Below are 20,176 nucleotides of genomic sequence, written 5' to 3' on the forward strand. Positions count from 1 at the left end.
GGCCAGCCCCTGGAAAGGATATTTAGAAGATACTCACAACCTATAATTTTTCTAATCTAAATTTACCAGTGGCATTCATATTTTTTTAAAAGATCATATTATGGTTCTGTGGGTAAAATTTTATGTTTCTCAAAAATCATAAGTATCAATATTTAAATAAAACCAAATATTTAAATAAAATAAAATTAAATGAATTTAAATAAAAATAAATTTTTAAAAAAGATGTATTCATGGGGCTGGCCTGGTGGTGCAACGGTTAAGTGCGCACATTCCGCTTTGGCGGCCCAGGGTTCGCTGGTTCGGATCCTGGGTGCAGACATGGCTTGGCAACCCATGCTGTGCCAGGCAGCCCACATATAAAGTAGAGGAAGATGGGCACTGATGTTAGCTCAGGGCCAGCCTTCCTCAGCAAAAAGAGAGGATTAGCGGCAGATGTTAGCTCAGAGCTAATCTTCCTCAAAAAAAAAAAAATGTATTCAGAGAGAGTTAAGAGGCAAAAGTAAATGAAAAAGAAAGCAATAGTAAGGGAAAAAATAATAAATTGCCCCAGGCCAGCCACTTAACTTTTCAACTATTTTATGTCCAGCCAATAAAATAAATCATTTCCCCATCATTTTGGTAGCTATTCCAATTTAACATCATCCTTCATTTTTCTTCAGATTTCTTAAGTGCATTTCAGAACTCCAAAATCACTAAAGTAAATAATTTCATAGGTCTATTTTTCCTTAAAATTTCATTTCTTATATGACCAAATTCTTAATTAACAATTTAACCATCAGCTCATCAATTTATAGCCAAACAATTAATTACTTTCCTCCTGATTTAGGGTAAAATAAATATCAAGTTTATTTCAAGTAAAGAATGCATTTTCCTACCCAAGGAAGGAACTAATTTTCTTGGCGCCCTCATACTTAAAAACAGTCCACCCCATAGAGAGAAGTGGTTGCATATTATGCCTCGATGCAAGGACATAGCACCAGATTGCTGTCCACCACTGAGAGGATAATTCTCTTAACATGAAATGCTTTTCAAAGTCTAGGACTGGTGGAGAGGATTTCCTGCAGAATATTCTGACAAAGGAAAACTCTGGGCCTGCTTGCACCCCCCAGCACAGTGCCTTCTAAGTCTGTCGCCAAAGACCTGTCTGCAGGGTCAGTGCGAGCACAAGATTTGTTGCTTGGACATGGACAAGTCCATCTGAAGCCATGTGCTGGAAATAGGAAGTTAGCAGTGATTACATGATCTCTGGGGTTGCTTCAGCTCCTAACTTCCATAGACAATAAACAAGTAAGGGGAGGCTCCTTTGTTCTAAATTCCATACTCCCTCTTTCTGAAGCCAGAAGAACAAAGACAGATGGGGAAGTCTGTTTTGGCTGTTTTGGGCTTCGCTGGGTGGCATCATCTTCCTGAATCCACCTCAATCCAGGGTTTTGTCCTAGGTTGAGACCTTCTGCTTTGGGAGAAAGGGTGGATGGACGCTAACCAAACCAAAAGAGCAATTTATGAAGTGACAATGAACAATACACCAAGCACTCCCGTCCCTGACCCTGGACTTCCCACCCTGTGGGCTCGGTGCCTCGGAGGAAAGCAGATGGTCTTTAGAAGGGTGACCAGTTGGTGGGGAGTTGGAAGGAAGGACCAGACTCTGCCGTGGGTGGCTCAGGGAAAAGCTTGATGCATCACCTACAGGACAGAGGAACACCTGCCTGCAGGTGGGTGGGGTGATCCCTTGGTCCGGAACTGCTCCTGGACTTGGATGGCCAGACCTGCATTATCCCCAGAGAGTCCCCATTCCTCCCTTCCCTAGCTGACCAGGCCTCCTTCAGTCGGACATTCTTTCTCTAGATACACTAATATCTTCACTCGTTGGGGATGGTCCAGTCCTGGGCCTCAGTTCTGTGTGGACTGTGAAGTTTTCTTTCCTTTCTTTCCAGCTTGAGTGGAGGTGGAGTGAGCAATCTCACTGCTCCCGGCTCTCCTGGCCCCTCCCCGGTCCTCCTGAGACCTGAGCTAAGTGGATAGGGGGTCGGGAGAGTCGTTCCCGGCCATGGGATCGTCTAGAGGCCTGGATCTTCAGGCCGGTGAGAAGGGCTGGTCCAGGATTGCGAGGCAGCGTCCTCCCGGCGGCGCGGGCAGCGGCAGGCGCCGGGCCAGGAGCCCAGCAGGGGCGTGTCCCCGCGCTCACCTGCCATTGGGCAGGTGGGGCGGCCGGGCCTCCCGAGGGGCCATCGTATAAAGGCGGAGCAGGCGGCCGGGAGCCCAGGCACGTCGCAGGATGGTGGACAGCGTGTACCGGACCCGCTCCCTGGGGGTGGCGGCTGAAGGGCTCCCGGACCAGTACGCGGACGGGGAGGCAGCGCGCGTGTGGCAGCTCTATGTCGGGGACACCCGCAGCCGCACGGCCGAGTATAAGGCCTGGCTGCTCGGGCTGCTGCGCCAGCACGGCTGCCAGAGGGTGCTCGACGTGGCCTGTGGCACCGGGTGAGCCCGAGCAGGGTCAGGGGCCCAGGGGAGTGGGGTCCGGCTCGGCCCGGGTCAGAGCAGCCTCCTTCACCAGCCCGGAGCTGGGCAGGGCGGGCTGCCAGGGCCAGGGGAGGGTGTCTGCCAGAGCAGAAGGGGCAGAGCAAGAGCCTGGGAGAGGCTGGCAGGAGGAGGGGGCCGAGGAGACCCAGCGTGAGAGCGAGGTGTGGGCACATTGCGCTGGGAAGGGCCAGTTCGCCAGAGCCGGGCTTTGGGGCCAGACCGATGTCAGCGCGCGTCCTGGCTCCAGCATTTCTCCTTGTGTGGTGGCCTTGGTCAGCCTTAACAGCTCACATTTGTCTACATTTGCCCCTGCCAAGTGCTGTGCCACGAGCTGTTGAGGAAAAATCCTCACAAAACCCCACCAGGATTAGGGTGGTGATAGCCCATTTACAGTTGTGGAAATTGCGCCTCAGACAAGTCAAGGGCCTCCCTCTAGTGGAGAGGAAATACAGACGTAGGGTGGTTAGGGTAGCACAGGTGGTTGCCTGTGCTCTAAAGCACCGTGCTATATACCTCTTGTGCATAGCTCACCTCACTTCCAGGAGCTGTTTGCCCCTCTCTCAAGTAGGGTAACACAGTATCTACTTCACAGGATTGCCATGAGGATTAATACACAGTTTGTAAAGTGCCTGACTTCCAACAGGTGCTAAAAAACAAAAATAAGGTTGCCACCCGGTGATAAGAAACAGATTTGCCAGGTCATTCGAGGTCAGTGGAGAGGAAGCAGAGGAATGGGCTCTGGAGAGTTGAGGAGACAGGAGGGTCCAGCACAGGGCCTCCTCCTTGCCTTCCCAGGCCTCTGACTGGCCCTCCCCGCCCCTCATCCTTGGCCCTGTCCAGGGTGGACTCCATCATGCTGGTGGAAGAGGGCTTCAGTGTGACGAGCGTGGATGCCAGTGACAAGATGCTGAAGTACGCACTCAAACAGCGCTGGAACCGGCGGCACGAGCCCGCCTTCGACAAGTGGGGTACGTGGTCCAGCCAGGCCCTCCCAGCCCAGCCATCACACACACAGTTCTCTCTGCCCTGGGCGCCTTTAGCTTCTGCGGTAGGGTGTTTTGTTTTCCTCAAGGGGACAGCAAAATTATGGTCATTTCCCTGAAAAGGGAGGCTTAGGCACCAGAATGAGGAATCAGTTATGAGGGGCTGGTTTTAACTATGTTTATAGTGTTTTGTTCCTCCCCCCAAATAAAAACCCATAAGAGCCCTCCTTCCCAACCATGGCTTCCTCCTCCTTCGACGTCTCTTTTCCCTTCCCCCTCCAAGTCCATAATGATCTCCTCCCCCTCTCTGGATGGGGAGTCCCTCGGTGTGTCTTGAAGGTGAAACTGAGGCAGGACAGCTCTTGGTGGAAGTGGGTGTTGCTGGTACCATGGTGCCACCCTGATCCCTCTTCCCCTTCCTGGCCCCCAGTCATCGAAGAAGCCAACTGGATGACTCTGGACAAAGATGTGCCCCGGCCTCCAGAGGGTGGCTTTGATGCCGTCATCTGCCTTGGAAACAGTTTTGCCCACTTGCCAGACTGCAAAGGTGAGAGGTGTGGCCTTGGGAATGGCTTGCTTTGAGCTGTACCCCTTTCCCCAGACCCCTGGGCGTCTGCTTTCCTGCTAGAGCAGACTGCTTTTCCCCTCTCTGCTTTGGCACTGGCACCCCTGGGGAGGAGAGATGGGAGGGAGACTGGTACTGGGGGCCCTGAGCAGATGCAGCCTCTCTGCCCTTGCCTGGAGTTCAGGGGACCAGAGTGAGCACCGGCTGGCACTGAAGAACATTGCGAGCATGGTGCGGTCAGGGGGCCTGCTGATCATTGATCATCGCAACTATGACCACATCCTCAGTACAGGCTGTGCACCCCCAGGGAAGAACATCTACTATAAGGTAGGGCCTCTGGGGGATGGAGGGCCCAGAGTGGGAGGTGTGAGCCTGGGGTCCAGGCCCCACAGTGGTTGCAGAGGCTAATGGCCTGCATCACCATCTATAGAGTGACTTGACCAAGGACATCAAGACATCAGTGCTGACAGTGAACAATAAGGCCCACATGGTGACCCTGGACTACACGGTGCAGGTGCCGGGGGCTGGCCAGGACAGTTCTCCTCGCTTAAGGTACCCACTTGGCTAGGCAGGGGGTGAGGTGGGGGTTGCTGAAGCCACCAGCCCTCACGGTGGTCTGGGGGCTCTGTTGCAGTAAGTTCCGGCTCTCCTACTACCCGCACTGTCTGGCGCCCTTCACGGAGTTGCTCCAAGCAGCCTTCGGGGGCAAGTGCCAGCACAGTGTCCTGGGTGACTTCAAGCCTTACAAGCCGGGCCAGGCCTACATTCCCTGCTATTTCATCCACGTGCTCAAGAGGACGGACTGAGCACGGCCTCAGCTCCCACAACCCTGTCTACTGCTGGGCTGTCTGGGGAGGTGGGGACCGGCTGCCCCACAACCAGCCCAGCCCCTGGTGCAGATCCTGGGGGTGTGGGCAGGGGCTGACTGCCGCTTCAGGCCAGGGATTTGGCTTCAGGCCAACGGAGGGGTGGACAATATAGTGAGTGCCTTCTTCAGTTCCTGCAGCCTTGTGTTTGTGTCAGAAATGTCAGAAGGACCAAGCTCCTGTGGCGCCCACTCTGCCCTCCCCTGGGGACTCCTCCTGCAATCTTGCTCTTCCCTACTCCAACCTTTCAGGCCGCAGCACCAGCAGGGGGCAGCATACACTTTATTTTCAGTCACAGAACCGCCTCCCTGGGCCCAATCCCCACACTCCAAGCCCCACCGCTCTCCCAAGCAGAGGGGTCCTGGTCTCAGGCCTGGCCTGGAAGGACACACAGGGGCGCAGCGAGTGCCTGTGAGCTCCTGCAGGGCTCCTGATGCCCTTCAGCACCCAGGGGATCTCCTGGAGGGAGGCAGCCTTCAGGTGGGCCAGCAGCAGCCTGAGAAAGAGCTCTTTGCTCTTTCAGGTCTCTGTGGGGATCCCTAGGTACCTTTAGCCATTGTGGGCGGGGCCCCAGACTGCAGACGGCTCCTAGCAGGCAGCAAACTTGCGCTGGATGCGCTTGTACCGGAGCAGTTCCTGCTCGCTGACTGAGGGCTGCAGCCGGGCAGCGGCCTGCAGCAGGTCCTCCATGGTAAGCAGCAGGGTGGAGCTCCCGGGCTCCAGTCCTGGGCGGGTGACAAGGGGGAGGTGAGGCCAAGGTCCCATGCCAGCTGGGGAACAGGGTGTGGTCTATACCCAAGCAGAGGAGAGCCCTGTGGGAGGTACGTTCCTGCCCAGAGTCCCCCAGACTCCTCTGAAATCCAGAATGGCGCCTGATGCCCACTAGCTTTTTGTTGACCTCTGGAGCTGGCGAGTGGCTCACCTTCCTCCAGGTCCCGAACCCTGCGTTTGAGGGCGGCTGTCATGGCATCAGAGCAGAGGGAGTAGAGGTCTGCACCTGTCAGCTGGGGAGGACAGCGATCCAGCACATTCACCAGGCTCACAGAGGGCTCTAGCTTGAATCTGTTGTGGGGATACAGAAAGAAACAGTTTCCCTGGCATCCCTCCTCCCTCAGAAGGCATCCCTGACCAGCCTGTTCTCTCATTGCTCTCACCCCCTCACCATCCCAAGGCCCAAGCCCTTGGAGTCTCCCTCTGACAGGGCATACTTGCGTGTGATGGCACTCAGAACACGGAGCTGGGAGGCCCGGTCCTCACTCACCCCCACAAACACCAGCTTGTCAAACCTTTAGGGAGATAGGTGGGCATAAGTGTCAGGAAGCCAGCATGAGAGGTGGAGGAGGCACAGGATGGGGTCAAGGGACAGGCCTAAATGGGCCTGGCACAGGTGAGAGGTATGGGCTGCCCACCTGCCAGGCCGTAGAAGGGCAGGGTCCAGGAGGTCTGGTCTGTTGGTGGCTCCGATAACAAATACATCCTGAGTGCTGTGAAGCCCATCTAGCTCGGCCAGGAGCTGAGACACCACCCTGCCAAGGAGGAAGCGAAGGCGAGAGAGTCCTTGGCCCATCCTCAGTCTTTCCCCTGCCTGTGGTGCCTCTCCTTGCAGGTCTTCTCCACAGGGCCTGCTGTCCAGTTGTGCCCTGTGGACCCCTCTGTACAGGCCCCCATTCTCCTCAATGTCCCACACCCAACTCCATGGCCCCTTTCAGCTTCCGTTATACTGTCTCAAACCAGAAAGGGCTCTGAAGGCTGCTGCAGCCTGTCTCACGTCCCTCCGTCCTGCACCCCAGACTCCATTCTGGCCCAGCTCCTCACCTGTCCATCACACCTCCAGAGTCTCCACTTCGCCCCCGGCTTGGCGCCAAGGAGTCCAGTTCATCAAAGAAGATAATGCATGGAGCCGCAGCCCTGGCCCTGGCAAACACTGAGGAGAGAGAGGGGCCCACAGGAGGGGGAAGCTCAGCGGGGTGTGAAGTCAGGAGATAGGACAGGAAACCCAGGTTCGACAACTCCTCACTAGCACTCCAGGTACTAGGCCCTACTGGGCAGGAACCTGACTGTGGTAAGGAGGACTAGGAATGATCATGAGCAGGTTGAGGGTGGGGGTGGCACAGGGGTCACTGGGGTTTGGGAAGGGCTAGAAGCCCTGCTCCTCCCCACTCACTCACCTTCCCGCACATTCTCCTCACTTTGGCCCACATACATGTTGATGAGCTCGGGCCCCTTCACGCTGAGGGAGGGGATGTGAGAGGGTCAGATACATAAAGACACAATGATCTCCTGGCCAGCCCCTGGTCCTGCTCCTCAGAGCCTGGTGCAGCTCCCAATCCACCCATCATCCCTCCTAGGCCCCCTCCCCACCTGAGGAAGGTAAGGCTGCACTCAGTGGCTACTGCCTTGGCCAGAAGGGTCTTCCCAGTGCCAGGAGGCCCGTAGAGCAGAAGGCCCGAGCGCCTCAGGCCCAGGCTCAGCAGCTCAGGGTGCTCTAGAGGGAGCTGAATGGTCTCCAGAATCTCCTTCTTCACCTCTTGCAGCCCACCCACATCGTGCCAAGACACTGAGGGGATCTAGGAGACGGAAAGTGCACAGTTGGGGACTTGCTGGTGGAGGAAGCTCTGGCCCTCCCTCCAAGGACCTGGAGTCCCTACCTTGGGGGCTCCGATGGCCTGGGAGTGAGCTGCCTGCAGCTGCTCCAGCGCCTGCCCGAAGTCCTCAGCCAGGAGAGGAAAACCAGCAGCACACAGCTCCCCTTCATCCTCCTCACTCCAGCCCCCTGCTAAACTGCAAAGAGAAACCCAGAGGGAGGCCTCTGGAGGACCTGACCTAAGGCCTCTTCCCCAGCAGAGTCCTGTTCCCTTCTGTCTTCCTCACCAGCCCCCAACCGACCCATATTTCTTCTTGCCACCTTTCCCCTCCTAAGCCCAAGTTCCTTACCCGGAGTTCTTGATCCTGGTGCAGGCTGCCCGGCTGCTGTGGGTCAAAAGGGCATAGAGATCCCCCACCACAAAGCCCTAGGGAACCATAGGGAAGGTCACATAAGAGGACACGGTAGGCAAGAACCCTTGGGGGTTGGTCCCCCAGCTGGAGCAGAGGACCACCGTTGAGGCCTCAGATTTCTCTACCCTCACTTGCAGGGTGGCAGGACTGAGTGGTACTTACAGCACACCGCCGTGCCAGCTGTGCCAGGTTCACCTCTTGGCCCAGGGGGAGGTGGGCAGTGAGGGCCCGCAGGATGCTGAGCCGCTGCCCCTCTGACAGCACAGGCACCTCCAGCTCATGAAGAAACGCTGTCTGCACATCAGCAGGCAGATCCTGAGCCCGGCTCGTGGTGGCCACAACCATGAGAGGAGGGCAGCTGCAGACGGGGAGTGGGCGCTAAGGGCAGCAACGTGGCTGGCAGCCCTGAGTACTGCCTTGTCCTGAGGCTGGTGCAGGAGGGCAGGGAGGTGGGTGGGTGCTAGGATAGGAAGATGAGCACCCCAAAACTTCCTGGATGGGGTCGGAATACCTTGAGAAGGGGTCCTATGCTCCCCCTCACACAGGGAGCTCACTGAGGGCAGAGGCTGCACTTTTTCTCCAACCTAGTGTTCCTCAAGAAATACTGGGGACCGCATCCTCTTCCCTCTGGGTACCCCTAAGTTCCTCAGCTCAGGACTGTCTGGAGGGCAGCCGAATGGGCATTAGATGTCTGAGAAGCCACTGAGGGGGTGAGGTAGAGAGGAGGAAAGGCTGAGAGGGAGGAGGGCTGGGCCTCACCCCTTACAGGCCCAGCTCCGTAGAATACCTGGTAAGGGGATCCTCATCGAGGAGGAGGTGACGCAGCGTGGCCACCACACGGGCGTCCTCACCTAGCCCATCACGGTCCCGGCCCAGAAGGTCCACGGCTGTCAGCAACAGAACCACTGGCCGGCAGCACCGGGCCCGGGAGAAGGTGGCCTGCAGTTTCATCTCCACAGCCCCACTGCTATCTGCACAGAGGCTGGAGCAGGGCACCTGGGGAGGGGGTGCCAATGGGTCTGTGAGCAAGCGGCAGGTGTGACTAGGGCAGGAGAAGGCGTCAGTGGGGGTGGATGTCAGAAGAAGATGCAGCCATCTCTTTCTGGAAGGCAGGGATGGGGGAAGAAGGTAATACTGGCCGAGTCCTATCTCTTCTTTACCCTAACCTCATTCCCTGGGCAATCTACCAAAATCTTGAAACCCCTTCCTTCTTGAAATATCTCTCAGGAGCTGAGCATCATGGGAACACGCCTGACTCACTGGCCCACTGGGCTGAGGCATTAGGGCCAGGCTAGTAGGCAGAGGGGAGAGGGAGAGAGGGAGCATCTGATCTTGGGAGGAGACATAGTTGGGGTTCTACTCTCCAGGAACCCTACCTTCAGTAAGTGGAGTCCGAGGCGGCCGCAGGCTGCAGCAACTGCTGTGGTCTTCCCACTGCCAGGGGGGCCCCGTAGAAGGACACTGCTAGTTCCTGTCAGCAGGGCACACCTGCAACCAGAGAACAGACACTTGTCTCCTCCATTCTGCTCCCACTTGAGAGTCCCCAGTAAAACAGGGACCCTTGGATCTAGAAGGCAGACACCCTGTTTCTCTCCCTGAGACACCCCCTCTCCCCCAGGGCTGTCTCCACATGGTGAGGCCGTATTTCCCACACCACCTATGGTGCTCTGGCAGGGCAGGGACTAATTCCCTTTTGTCACCACTGCCTTCAATAAGGCCTTGACTGTTATGTCTGGTCTGGACTGTATTGACAGAAATTAGGGAGGGGGCTTTGTCTACACTTAGGCCAGTGGTTAAGAAGCTGTGTCTTTCAGGGCCAGAGTGGTGAAGGCCAGGTTAGCTGGTGGGCTCCCCAAGGGGAAGGGCAGTCTCAGAGACAGCTGTGCCTGTTGAAGAGTCTTCTCCCATAGCTGACCTTGGAGAAGGGAGGTTATCCCAGGAAAGGAGCCTGGGAATTTGCTTACAAAAAGGACCTGGGCTATTGGCCTGGGCATACTGGTTTCAGGGAGGTCCACCCAATCCCACTCTGGCCAGGGCATTAGACTACTTGTCTGGCCTGCTGCCCCTCCAGGGATGTTCCAAGCAGGCTTTTCTCACACCCGGAGGTAGTGCCCTCACTCACCCTGGCTGGAGGCGAGGCTTCAGGGCAACACAGAGTTCAGTCACCAAGGCCTCCAGGCCTGGAGGAGACAAGCTGCTCCAGGGAGTGGATTCTTCTGAAGGGAGCCTTGGAACACGGCTCAGGGTAGAACCCACCTGTGAAAGGTGGGAGGAAGCTTTAGTTTCTAGAAGTTGTTTCTGCTCCTTTCCCCAGGTCCACTCCCACCCCCAGGGCCTCACCAAGTACAAGGAGGTATGAGTGGTGTTGGCCAAGTAGGCACTGGTTGGCCCATCCGGAGCGTCCCCAACTGTTTTCTTCACTTTAAAAAACATCTCCCGCCACCTGCAGGAAAGAGGCCCAATGAACCCCCTATCCAGAGCCCACATACACCCCTCTCCAAGGAAAGGTGGCTGTCTGAATCACAGAGGGCCACTGCAGGGACAAGAGCAGCACAGATAAATGCCCTCAGACACGGTGGCAGGGGAGTAGGGGGAAAGGAAAGCAGACGGTCTTTCTTATCTCCCTGACTGGATCATATACATTTCGGGGGCGGAAGCTATGCCTGTCCTCCGCACCCCTCAGGACAACCATCAGAGAGCCTTGGGGGGGGGTGTTTCTCCAGGTAAAGGGCCCACCCACTCAGCCCAATGGGAGAAGCTACTGCTGCACCAAGTGATGAGCATCTGACCATTTCCACTGGCTTCAGAGTACAGTCTCTCCCTCAAACACATACCCACACTAGAACTATTGGTCAGACTTTTACAACATCTCTCACATAGTGTGGGATTCCATTCAGCAGACTACTGGTTGCCAGGGGCTGGGGGAAGGAGGCAATAGGGAGTGACTGCTAATGGGTGGGGATTTCTTTTTTGGGGTGATGAAAACGTTCTGGAATTAGACAGCGGTGTTGGTTGAACAACCTTGTGAATATACTAAAAGCCACTGAATTGTACACTCTGAAAGCATGAATTTTATGGTATGTGAATTATATCTCAATTTAAAAATTAACATTTTCCCCTCTTTTGGAAAAAAATAAAAAGACTGCACAGGCCCAGCCTCACCCTGGTTCTGCTCCAATAGCTCTGGGGTGCAGCTCAGGCATCTGTATTTTTCAAAAGCTCCCCCAGCCATAACCAGGGCTGTGCAGTCACTGGCTAGTATCCGAGTGAGTTCGTGTTACTCAGCCTACTAAGGGGGCCGAGGGTGGGTAGCAGGTAGCAGTTACTAGCCCAATTTTCCACATAGAGAAATAATGAGCCACTCTCCCTTTTTTTTTTTTTTGCTTGAGGAAGATTAGCCCCGAGCTAACATCTGTGCCAATATTTATTTATTTAACATCTGTGCCACTTTATATATGGGTCGCCACCACAGCATGGCTGATGAGTGGTGTAGGCCCGTGCCCAGGATCCGAACCCCTAAACCCAGGCCGCCAAAGTGGAATACACCGAACTTAACCACTACGCCATGGGGCCAGCCCTGCGACTCCCTACTTTAATCCTCATGCAGCAAGGCAATGACACAGCTAGACTATGACCTGGGCCTACTTAAGGTAAATCAGGGTGCAAATTCCTTTGCTCACCGTGTCCCACAGTCACAAAGCTGCTCCCCCTGGCAGCAAAGGCGGGGTGGGAGTGCCTCCAGGTGGAGGGGGGAAGCATACCAGGTATTATGAAATTCTTGCAACTATTACTGTAGGCAGTGATTGTGGTAAAAACTAGAATACAAGGAAAATGGTGTCCTAGTGTTCTTCATTATAAATAAATGATAAGTGGGTCTATCACCTAGAATCCCAATCAAGCCAAGCATCTTGAGTCAGAGTGCATCTGGAAAGCACTGGAATCCAAGGCGGAACATCCCTGTGGGGGGCTGGGGAGACTCCCTCTCCCATGGAGGGTGGTTAGACCACCTCGGTGAGAACAAGGCCAGACCTCTGGAACACATCTGCACACTGCTGGGGAAGAGTGGGTTGTGTCCCAAGAGCCAGATGGGAGAGTGTGAAGCTGGATCTCGTTGGCCTGGCTTTGGGCAGCAGAACACAGGGGAGAGTCTGCAGAGGCTACACTACCAACAGCAGAACTCTTTTCCAAGATCACAGGAGCCTCCTTGCAGGGCCTCCCTTACCATGGCTGGGATGCAGGCTAAAGCACTCATCTTTATGTGGCCCTGGATCCACCTGCCCACCCCAACCCTGCTTTCCAGGATCTGCTCAGGGGTAAGAACTATGCACTCAGCACCCAGAGGAGGGAGACAGATCTCTAGAGGGCTGCAACAGCAGAGGTCCAGGAGCAGAACTGGCCTGCTGGTCTGTCTCAGGAGGGCCTAGTGCCTGTTTTCCTTTGAAAGTACAAAAGATGGGCATTCTATAGTATTCCTACAAAAAGCTAGCTCATAGACATTTGCAATATTTAGGATGGGAGGTAGAAATGGGAAGGAGGGGGCCGGCCTGATGGCTGAGCGGTTAAGTTCGTGCTCTGCTTCAGGGGCCCAGGGTTTCGCTGGTTCGGATCCTGGGCACGGACCAGCACCATTCTCAAGCTATGCTGAGGTGGCGTCCCACATGCCACAACTGGAAGGACCCCACAACTAAAATATACAACTATGTACTGGGGAGACTTTGGGGAGAAGGAAAAATAAAAAAATAAAAAATAAAATCTTTAGGGGCCGGCCTGGTGGCGCAGTGGTTAAGTTCGCACATCCCATTTCAGCGGCCTGGGGTTCGTATCCCAGGTGCTGACCTATGCACCGCTTGTCAAGCCATGCTGTGGCAGGCGTCCCACATATAAAGTAGAGGAAGATGAGCATGGATGTTAGCTCAGGGCCAGTCTTCCTCAGCAAAAAGAGGAGGATTGGTGGCAGATGTTAGCTCAGGGCTAATCTTCCTCAAAAAAATAAAATAGTATAAATAAATAAATAAAATCTTAAAAAAAAAAAAAAAAGAAGTGGGAAGTGACTGATACATGCCAGCCTGGCATTTTCCACCAGGTCCCAGTTGTAGATTTGATCTGGGAAAGCTCAAAGGGGTGTTGTGGAGCACTTAATGGGATTACCCAGGGCACTACCGGGCCCTTCACCTGGGTACCATAGCCCTGAGATTGGGGAGATAGAGCACTGGCCAGAACTAAGCTCTGAATGTTGACCAAGGATGAGTCAGGCGCCCCAGACAAGGCATCTCTCTCTTGGCTGGGGCTTACTGCAGGGGGTGAGTGAGGAAGTGGGGGCTAAATATTTGGCCACCACTGTCTTTAGAGTAAAATTAGGGTTGGGTTGAGGTGAGGGATGGTCAACACCAAGGACTTTGGTCCTGACGGCTCTTATGCCCAGCTTCCTGCAGGGCAGTCCCACCACTTCACTGAGATTTTCCTGAAAGTTGAGTTAGCGTGTGTACCAGTGTTCTTCTGGTAAACCCCTACAGAAAATTGGTCTTGAATAGAGGGACTGGCTGGGGTATGGGGCTACACATTCTTCCCCCTTCATATAAGGCCAAAGGAGTCTCTGAATTCTTTGCCTCCTCTTTTTACCTCTGTGGTCAGAGTCAACAGGAGGAGAAGGGTGTACTCCTTGTTTTGGAGTTCTTGGCTCAGTTACGCTCTATTTCTCATTCTCTGTTGAGGACAAGGAAAGAGCAGGCCTCTCAAGGACAGCAGCAATCCTTCACTCCCCCTCTTTGGGAGACAGGATTGAAAAGTAGTATGTGCACACTGCATCAATTAGGGCAGAAATTGGAGCCTGGATCTCCCTATGTTGAGTATACCAGAGGTGTGGCCCAAATCTTTGCCCAAATATCACTGTGGCTGAGAATGGAAAGCAAGGAATCTCACCTTGGTTGAGGCCATTAAGCTATTTTTAAAGCTTCCCTTTACCTACGACCACCAATCAATTTGAGGATAAACACCTCCCAGAGCCAGCAGGCAGTGGTTCTTAATCTTTTTTCAGTCATGTGCCTGTTTGAGAATCTGAAGATCATGTACCTTCTCTCCAGAAAAATGTACAGGATAACAAAATGTTCTTGTGCACAACATTATTCCATACCACCTGGGAGGAGAGGATCAAAGAACTCCTGCACCCAGGTTAAGAAGCGCAGCTGTAAGACACGAGGTGGCTGCATACCTGGGCAGTTTCTCTGGGCTTCCTTCCAGGATCTCCACTTGCCCAACTGTTGGCACACACAGAACATCCCCTTCCTGGACTGCCCTGCAACACAGCAGAGGCCCTGGTCAGCTCACAGTGGGAGTCAAGATCGTGTACCTGACACATTCTCCCCGTTCCCACCCCCAACACGCAGACTACTTCTTAGGGGCCTGCGGCCCACCCAGAGATTCCAAGCAGTTGTCCAGAGAACAAGTCTCACCTAGAATGAGCTGGGGGAAATGGCGGAGAGGCTAGAAAGGGGGATCAGAGAGGAGAAGCAGGATCCTGGTTCTTTTGGGGCCCTCTCAAATCAAAGAGGTTTCTCAGTTTAGAACGTCCAGATCCACCTCGTGGTCCAGATTTCTCTTCTATTGTCTGCCTGACACACCAAGAAGCTTCTAGCCACAATATTGCCTAAAAGGTGGCTTTTTTAAAGTCAGAGGCTCTGTGGGTCTGGGTGTAGGTACCACAGGATAGGAGGAGAGCAATGAAGGTCAGATGCTATCCACCTGAAAGGGGTAACCAGCTAACCTGGGTGTCTGAAAGTGTCGGTAAAGAACGTGGTCATAATTTCCATTACTGCTGTAGTGGGGAGAGGACACAATTTCGACGTGTAACTCTTTGGCAAATGGAGGCCCAGGCAGCACTGAGCAGCTTCCTTTGTCTTCAGGGGCGCTGGAACCTTCCAAGTACCTCTATTAGAGAAATAAGCACCACCTTATAACCTTCTCCCAAGGAGTCAGGCTCTGCCTTCTCTTAGCAGCCAGTATTTCTACTTTCATCCTCTGTCATTCCCATAGGCACAAGGCTTGTGGGAGGGGAGGCCTAGGCTGGCAGAGCTGAATACCTATATCTTCCCTAGAAAACAGAAACCTCTCCTTCTAATGGGCACTAGGAAGAGATTTCTGATTCTAACTTTTCTGACTCTAGCTCCAAAAAAGTTTCTCAGTAAAGAAAACCTTTCTATGATACCTTTAAGTTGGCCCAGAGCCACTGAAATGGTAAAGACATTTAATCCCCACAAGTCCTTCGAGTGACGCCAGGAAGCCACTGGGATTGATATTAAGTGGACATTACTGGAGACACTCTGAATTTAGGCTGTGGGAAAAGGACAGACAGGACTGGATCAGCTGAATGAGCTCCAGTCTGAAGGTAACTGAAGCTGAAAGGGCTGGGTCAGCTAAGTGAGCTCCAGTCTCAGTACACCAGTAGTTTCTCCCCCATGCAGAAGGAAACCCACACCTGACTCCCTTTCATGCGTATCTTCTGTCTCTGCTTGACATCCCATAGCACTAACTGCTATGCCAGCATTGTCTAATAGAACTTTCTACAGTGATAGAAATGTTCTATAGCTACATGTGGCTATCGAGCACTTGACATGTGACTAACGCAACTGAAGAACTGAATTTTTAACTTTATTTAGTTTTAATTAATTAACAAAGTCACAAAGTGGCTGGTGGCTTCTATATTGGACAGCGGAGGCCTCAACCACACATCTAGGTGCTTAAACACTGGACTATATTTGTCTCCTCAAATACAATTATCTTCTTGAAGTAAGCTCCTTAAAGGCAGAAACCAAAAACTTCTCTTGGATATATTTAATAAAATATTAACATTAAACCCCAGGCATTAGAGATAACAAAGAACCCTTCTCTTCAAGGAATTTACAATACATAATTGTAGATTAGACAGATTACATATTCATAACAAAGCAGAATAAAATAAATGCCCTAAGAAAGGCACAAAACGCTATAGGAGGAAATCACGTTAAATTTGTGGTGGTGAGATTAGGACAGCCCTTGTGAAGGTGGCATCTTTAGATGGGCCTTGAAGGAAAGGATGGTAGGATTTTAACACATGACGCTAGAAGAATAGGAAGGAATTTGAAGCCAAGGATAAGCAGGAGCCAAAGAAAAGCAGTGAGATACCATCCTCCATACTACCCGGCATAATACTGGATACACTGTAGCAATTCCACAAACTGATTAGATTGAGTAGATTAATATACACACCTGGTAATTTGACTATGAATCTCACTTTTCACCTGAATAGATGAAAGCCTTTCTCATCCACCACCACACCATGGAGGATTATATTTTGATGTAAAGAATGGATAAAATAAAGCTAAGAGACATTAAGTGAGAAGTCCAAGATCTAAGGTGGAACGGATGTGAACTCTACAGCTCTGGTCTTCCAATTCAGTTAAGACAAAGAAGAGAGGATAAGGAGGAGGAAGTATTCCTGACCTCAGTTCTGCATCATACCTGAATTCTGAGCTCTCCCACTTCCAGGGGATCACAGCCGAGATTAAAAGCCAAAGTGGCAGGCACGAGGGCCAGTCCGTCGGCTAGGGGCTCTCCCAGCTGCTGCCCAGAGCCGGGTCCCAGCCTTTCAGAGAGGTCCCAGCGAGGCTCTAGGACCTGCACCGTGGCCAAGTGTGGCTGGGAAGCGTTCGATGACTCTCCGGCCCGGGTCACCCACACCCATTCGCCCTGGAAGAGGCCGAGGCTACGGAGACAGCTCCGGCTCACCCCCAGTGAATCTCCAGTCCCTCCCAGGACTCCCCGGAGTCGCCGGACTGTGCTGGAAACCGCGAAGGAGGACACCACGGGCGGGGGTGGGGGCCGGCTGCTGTCCCCAGGCTCCGGACCCAGTTTGGCCCGCTCACGGAGCTCAGTCACAGCAAGCCGCGTCGCTGGGCCCAGCAGCCCCTGCAACGCCGGCCGCGTCTCCAGCACCCGCGGTCCGGGCACTGGCAGGACCTCTCCGCGCCTCACCAGCAGCGGCCCGACTCGCGGTCCGAGCCCGGGCCCCGGCGAGGTGCCAAGCAGCGCCCAGGCCAGCGCCGGGGGCCGCCGCACGGGCCGCGCCCGCACCCACGCCCCGGAGCCCAGGGCCAGGAGCCGCAGCAGCGCGCGGCTGACCAGCAGCTGTGGGGGCCCGGGCCCCTGCTCTTCGGTCTCCGCGCCCGGCCCCTCCAGGGCCGCCACGAGCAGCGCCGGCCCGGCCGGGCTCTCCCCTGCAGGCCGCAGGGCCAGCACCAAGCCCAGCCCCGCTGCAGGCCACGGGCCCCCGGGCGGCAGCAGCACCGCCAACGGGGGGGTCTCGGTCGGGAAGGGCTCCAGGACCCGCAAAACTGCCAGCGCCATGGTGACAGGACACCAACCAGAAGGCGAGGGAGCGCGGTTTCCGGGGCTGGAGAGGCAGGCGCCGAGGCGGCGCGCGCGCCGTTTCCGCTTCCGTCAGGGGAGGTGCGAGGAAAGGGGGAGGGGCGTCGGGTGCAGGGAGCACGCTCCGAGAGAGAGCGCTGCGCCTCGGCTTGGCCAGGATGCGACGCTGCTTCGACGGCGGTAACACGATCACTGAGTGTACGCGCGCGTCCTTTCAGATTGTGTTTACGGGGATTTGCCTTCTGCTCCTGCTGGGGGAGTAACGTCCTCTTAACTACCCCATCCCATGTACTTAACAGTTCATTTAATGATCAATGAAGGGTCAGGGTGCCCCGGACCAACTCGGCCCGTAGCGGGGAACCGTGGGTGGAGTGTTTAGGAAGGAGTCCACTCCTCTGTGGAGCTCCTACAGTTCCCTCTGTGGAACTGTAGGCACTGAGGTTTGGGGGTTGTGGGGAAGGCTGCAGGAGGGAGTGGTAGGATTATAAAACTGTCTCAGACAGTTTTTATGGATATGTAGTGGCTGCTGGATGAATTACTACATGTGATTCATGTAGCCCTGGAGTGCTTGGTGCTGTCACACCTGTTCCAACACATCCTACACAAAACCCGCATTCCAGTGTTTCTTGTCCTGTTCATTCTCCTCCCACTAAACTTGAAACGAAGACAAAGCTTTTTCATCCCTCCAAAACCCAGTTGCTCTCCCCACCATCAATCCTTGCAGGCTGGAGACCCATTTCTTATTTCTACCCTAGAGGGCGGTGGGCAGCAGAGCAGCCAGAAGAAAGGGGTTGAAGGCTTCAGTCATGAGCACCAAACCAACACCTTGCTTCCCACCTGTGCTGTTACTTAGATTCCATCCTTGTCTCCACCTCTACTGCTCTGTACAAGGCACTTGGACATTGGTAGGCCACACTTCCAGTCGTTAGCAATATATCTGCACCTAGAATCAATGGATTGGTTGGTGGCAATCTAGTCTTTCTGCACATTGCATTCTCTTCCAGCTACTATGCAACTTTCTCCTTTTCTTTACAGCTGAACATCTTAAGGCAGTCTTCTACTTTGTACATTATGCATTCCTGAAAATCTGAGAGCTGAATATTAGATTTACATGTTATAAAGTATTTCTACCCTTGGAGAGACAGGAAAATATTTTTAAGTATCTGATTATAGTTCCTGGAAGTACCTTTAGTTCTAAACCAGAAATTGCCCAGTTCCACATCTTTAAAATAGCATGCAAGAATGTACTATGTACCTGAATTCATAGGGATGAAAGCTCCCATTTGGTAGTTCTAAACTATTATGTGGCTCTGTCCCCTGCCTCCCAGAGGGACCAAGGACTGGGAGGATGGTAGGGTGGGTCCAAAGAAGATACACCTGCTTTACACAGCAGCAGGCAAGCTCTACGCCTCAGGACTATGGTGTTCCTTGAGGTCTTGGGAATGAGTAAATACATCTGGTATCCCACCTGGGGGTCAGCACTCATACACATAATATCCATCCACAGATAAATGTCCTTTCCTCTCAAGCAAATAATGGTTGGCACGCAGTCCATTTTGCATTAACTTGAAATCGTCATTAGTCACTGAAAGCCAAATACTATTTCTGTAAGATAGCCAGGAGCCTACGTTGTTGCCTTTACCTCCATACCTCTTGCTCATTCTTCAATCTGCTATAACCTTCCTTCCACTCCTCTGAAACTTTTGTGCAAAGATCACCTATAACTTAACTGCAGAGTTAAGATAACGCTTTTAATCTTTACCTTACTCAACCTTTTTCTGGACTCTGAAACTACTGACCACTCTTCTGCCATTATGACAGGAGTTTTTCTCCTACCTCTCTGACAGCTTCCAGGAGTCATCCTCGACTCCTCCCTTTCCCTTACCATCCTCTGCACAATCTGATGAATCACCAAATCCTGTTGATTCTATGCTTTTCCCAATTTTGTCCTTTCTTCTCCATATCGATGGCCACTGTCTTATTACTTTGCTCTCCTGGGCAAGGACAACAGGCTTATTCTTGAGCCTTCTCTAGTTTCTTCATGTAGTCAGTCTATCTGCTACTGGAATCCACTTTCTGAAAGGTATTCCTCCAGCCACCTCTAGGTTTGTGTAGCTTATTACATTGTATCTTAATCATCTGTTTATACACGTCTGTGAACTTTACCAGACTGTGAAATCCTTGAGGGCAAAAACTAGTCTTATCCATTAGGGCAGTGGCTTGGGCAGGGTGGGGAGTAAGGCATGTACTTCCCGGAGACACTCAGCGATGAGGTAACTTTGCTACTGCGTTCTCAAGTGCTCAAGTCTGGTTCCCAATCGCAGGACACTTGCAGCAGGAACGGGACCCTCTTTCCAAAGTTGCAACAAATCCGGGATTCTCACTTCATTTCACCCAGCTCCCGGTATTCCGGGCTTCCCCTTTGATCCTCTGAAAGCCCTGTCTAGGAAACGGATGCCCTCAAGGACTCTTGGGAGCAATTTCAATCAATTTTGCGTATGCAGTTAGTGCTACGTTACCCTGATGAAGAAAGGTACCCTTCATTTTAGGGCTTCTTTCCTTCAGTTTGGACTGGGCGGAGCAGCAGAGTAGGGAAAGCGTGAGAGCCGCTATAGGGGAGAATGCGCTGCGAAGAATGGCCGAAGCCGACGCACAACAGACGCCGGAGTGCGGCACTCTGCTAAGCTGGGGCTTCCCCTTACCCCCGCCTCCTTCGCTGAGCTCGACCCACTTTAGGGCGGGACCTCCCACTTCGGCCAATTCTGCGAGCCGAACCCTGGCGGTTTGTACTCTTCCTTTCCAATGAGAAAAAAAGGAAGCAGCTTGGCTCCAATGACCAATCC

General features: G+C 53.4%; 2 protein-coding genes across 2 annotated transcripts; one reads left to right on the forward strand and one right to left on the reverse strand.

Annotated features, from left to right (window-relative positions):
* The first annotated feature begins 1,995 nt into the window (after positions 1 to 1,995).
* GNMT (glycine N-methyltransferase) lies at positions 1,996 to 5,067 on the forward strand. The gene is made up of 6 exons (XM_008515811.2): positions 1,996 to 2,481; positions 3,364 to 3,491; positions 3,937 to 4,053; positions 4,256 to 4,398; positions 4,502 to 4,623; positions 4,706 to 5,067. Exons 1-6 carry the CDS (start codon positions 2,276 to 2,278, stop codon positions 4,875 to 4,877), a joined length of 888 nt encoding a protein of 295 aa, XP_008514033.1. The 5' UTR covers positions 1,996 to 2,275; the 3' UTR covers positions 4,878 to 5,067.
* Positions 5,068 to 5,201: 134 nt separating this feature from the next.
* Positions 5,202 to 17,389, reverse strand: PEX6 (peroxisomal biogenesis factor 6). The gene is made up of 17 exons (XM_008515810.2): positions 16,428 to 17,389; positions 14,695 to 14,858; positions 14,143 to 14,226; positions 10,275 to 10,377; positions 10,057 to 10,190; positions 9,311 to 9,422; positions 8,722 to 8,930; positions 8,097 to 8,292; positions 7,872 to 7,948; positions 7,586 to 7,718; positions 7,299 to 7,504; positions 7,106 to 7,167; positions 6,753 to 6,861; positions 6,347 to 6,463; positions 6,146 to 6,223; positions 5,860 to 5,999; positions 5,202 to 5,662 (listed from the first exon to the last, which is right to left on the reverse strand). Exons 1-17 carry the CDS (start codon positions 17,310 to 17,312, stop codon positions 5,526 to 5,528), a joined length of 2,946 nt encoding a protein of 981 aa, XP_008514032.1. The 5' UTR covers positions 17,313 to 17,389; the 3' UTR covers positions 5,202 to 5,525.
* Between the last annotated feature and the right edge of the window lie 2,787 nt (positions 17,390 to 20,176).

This window comes from Equus przewalskii, chromosome 19 (genome assembly GCF_037783145.1).
Source record: "Equus przewalskii isolate Varuska chromosome 19, EquPr2, whole genome shotgun sequence".
NCBI lineage: Eukaryota > Metazoa > Chordata > Mammalia > Perissodactyla > Equidae > Equus > Equus przewalskii.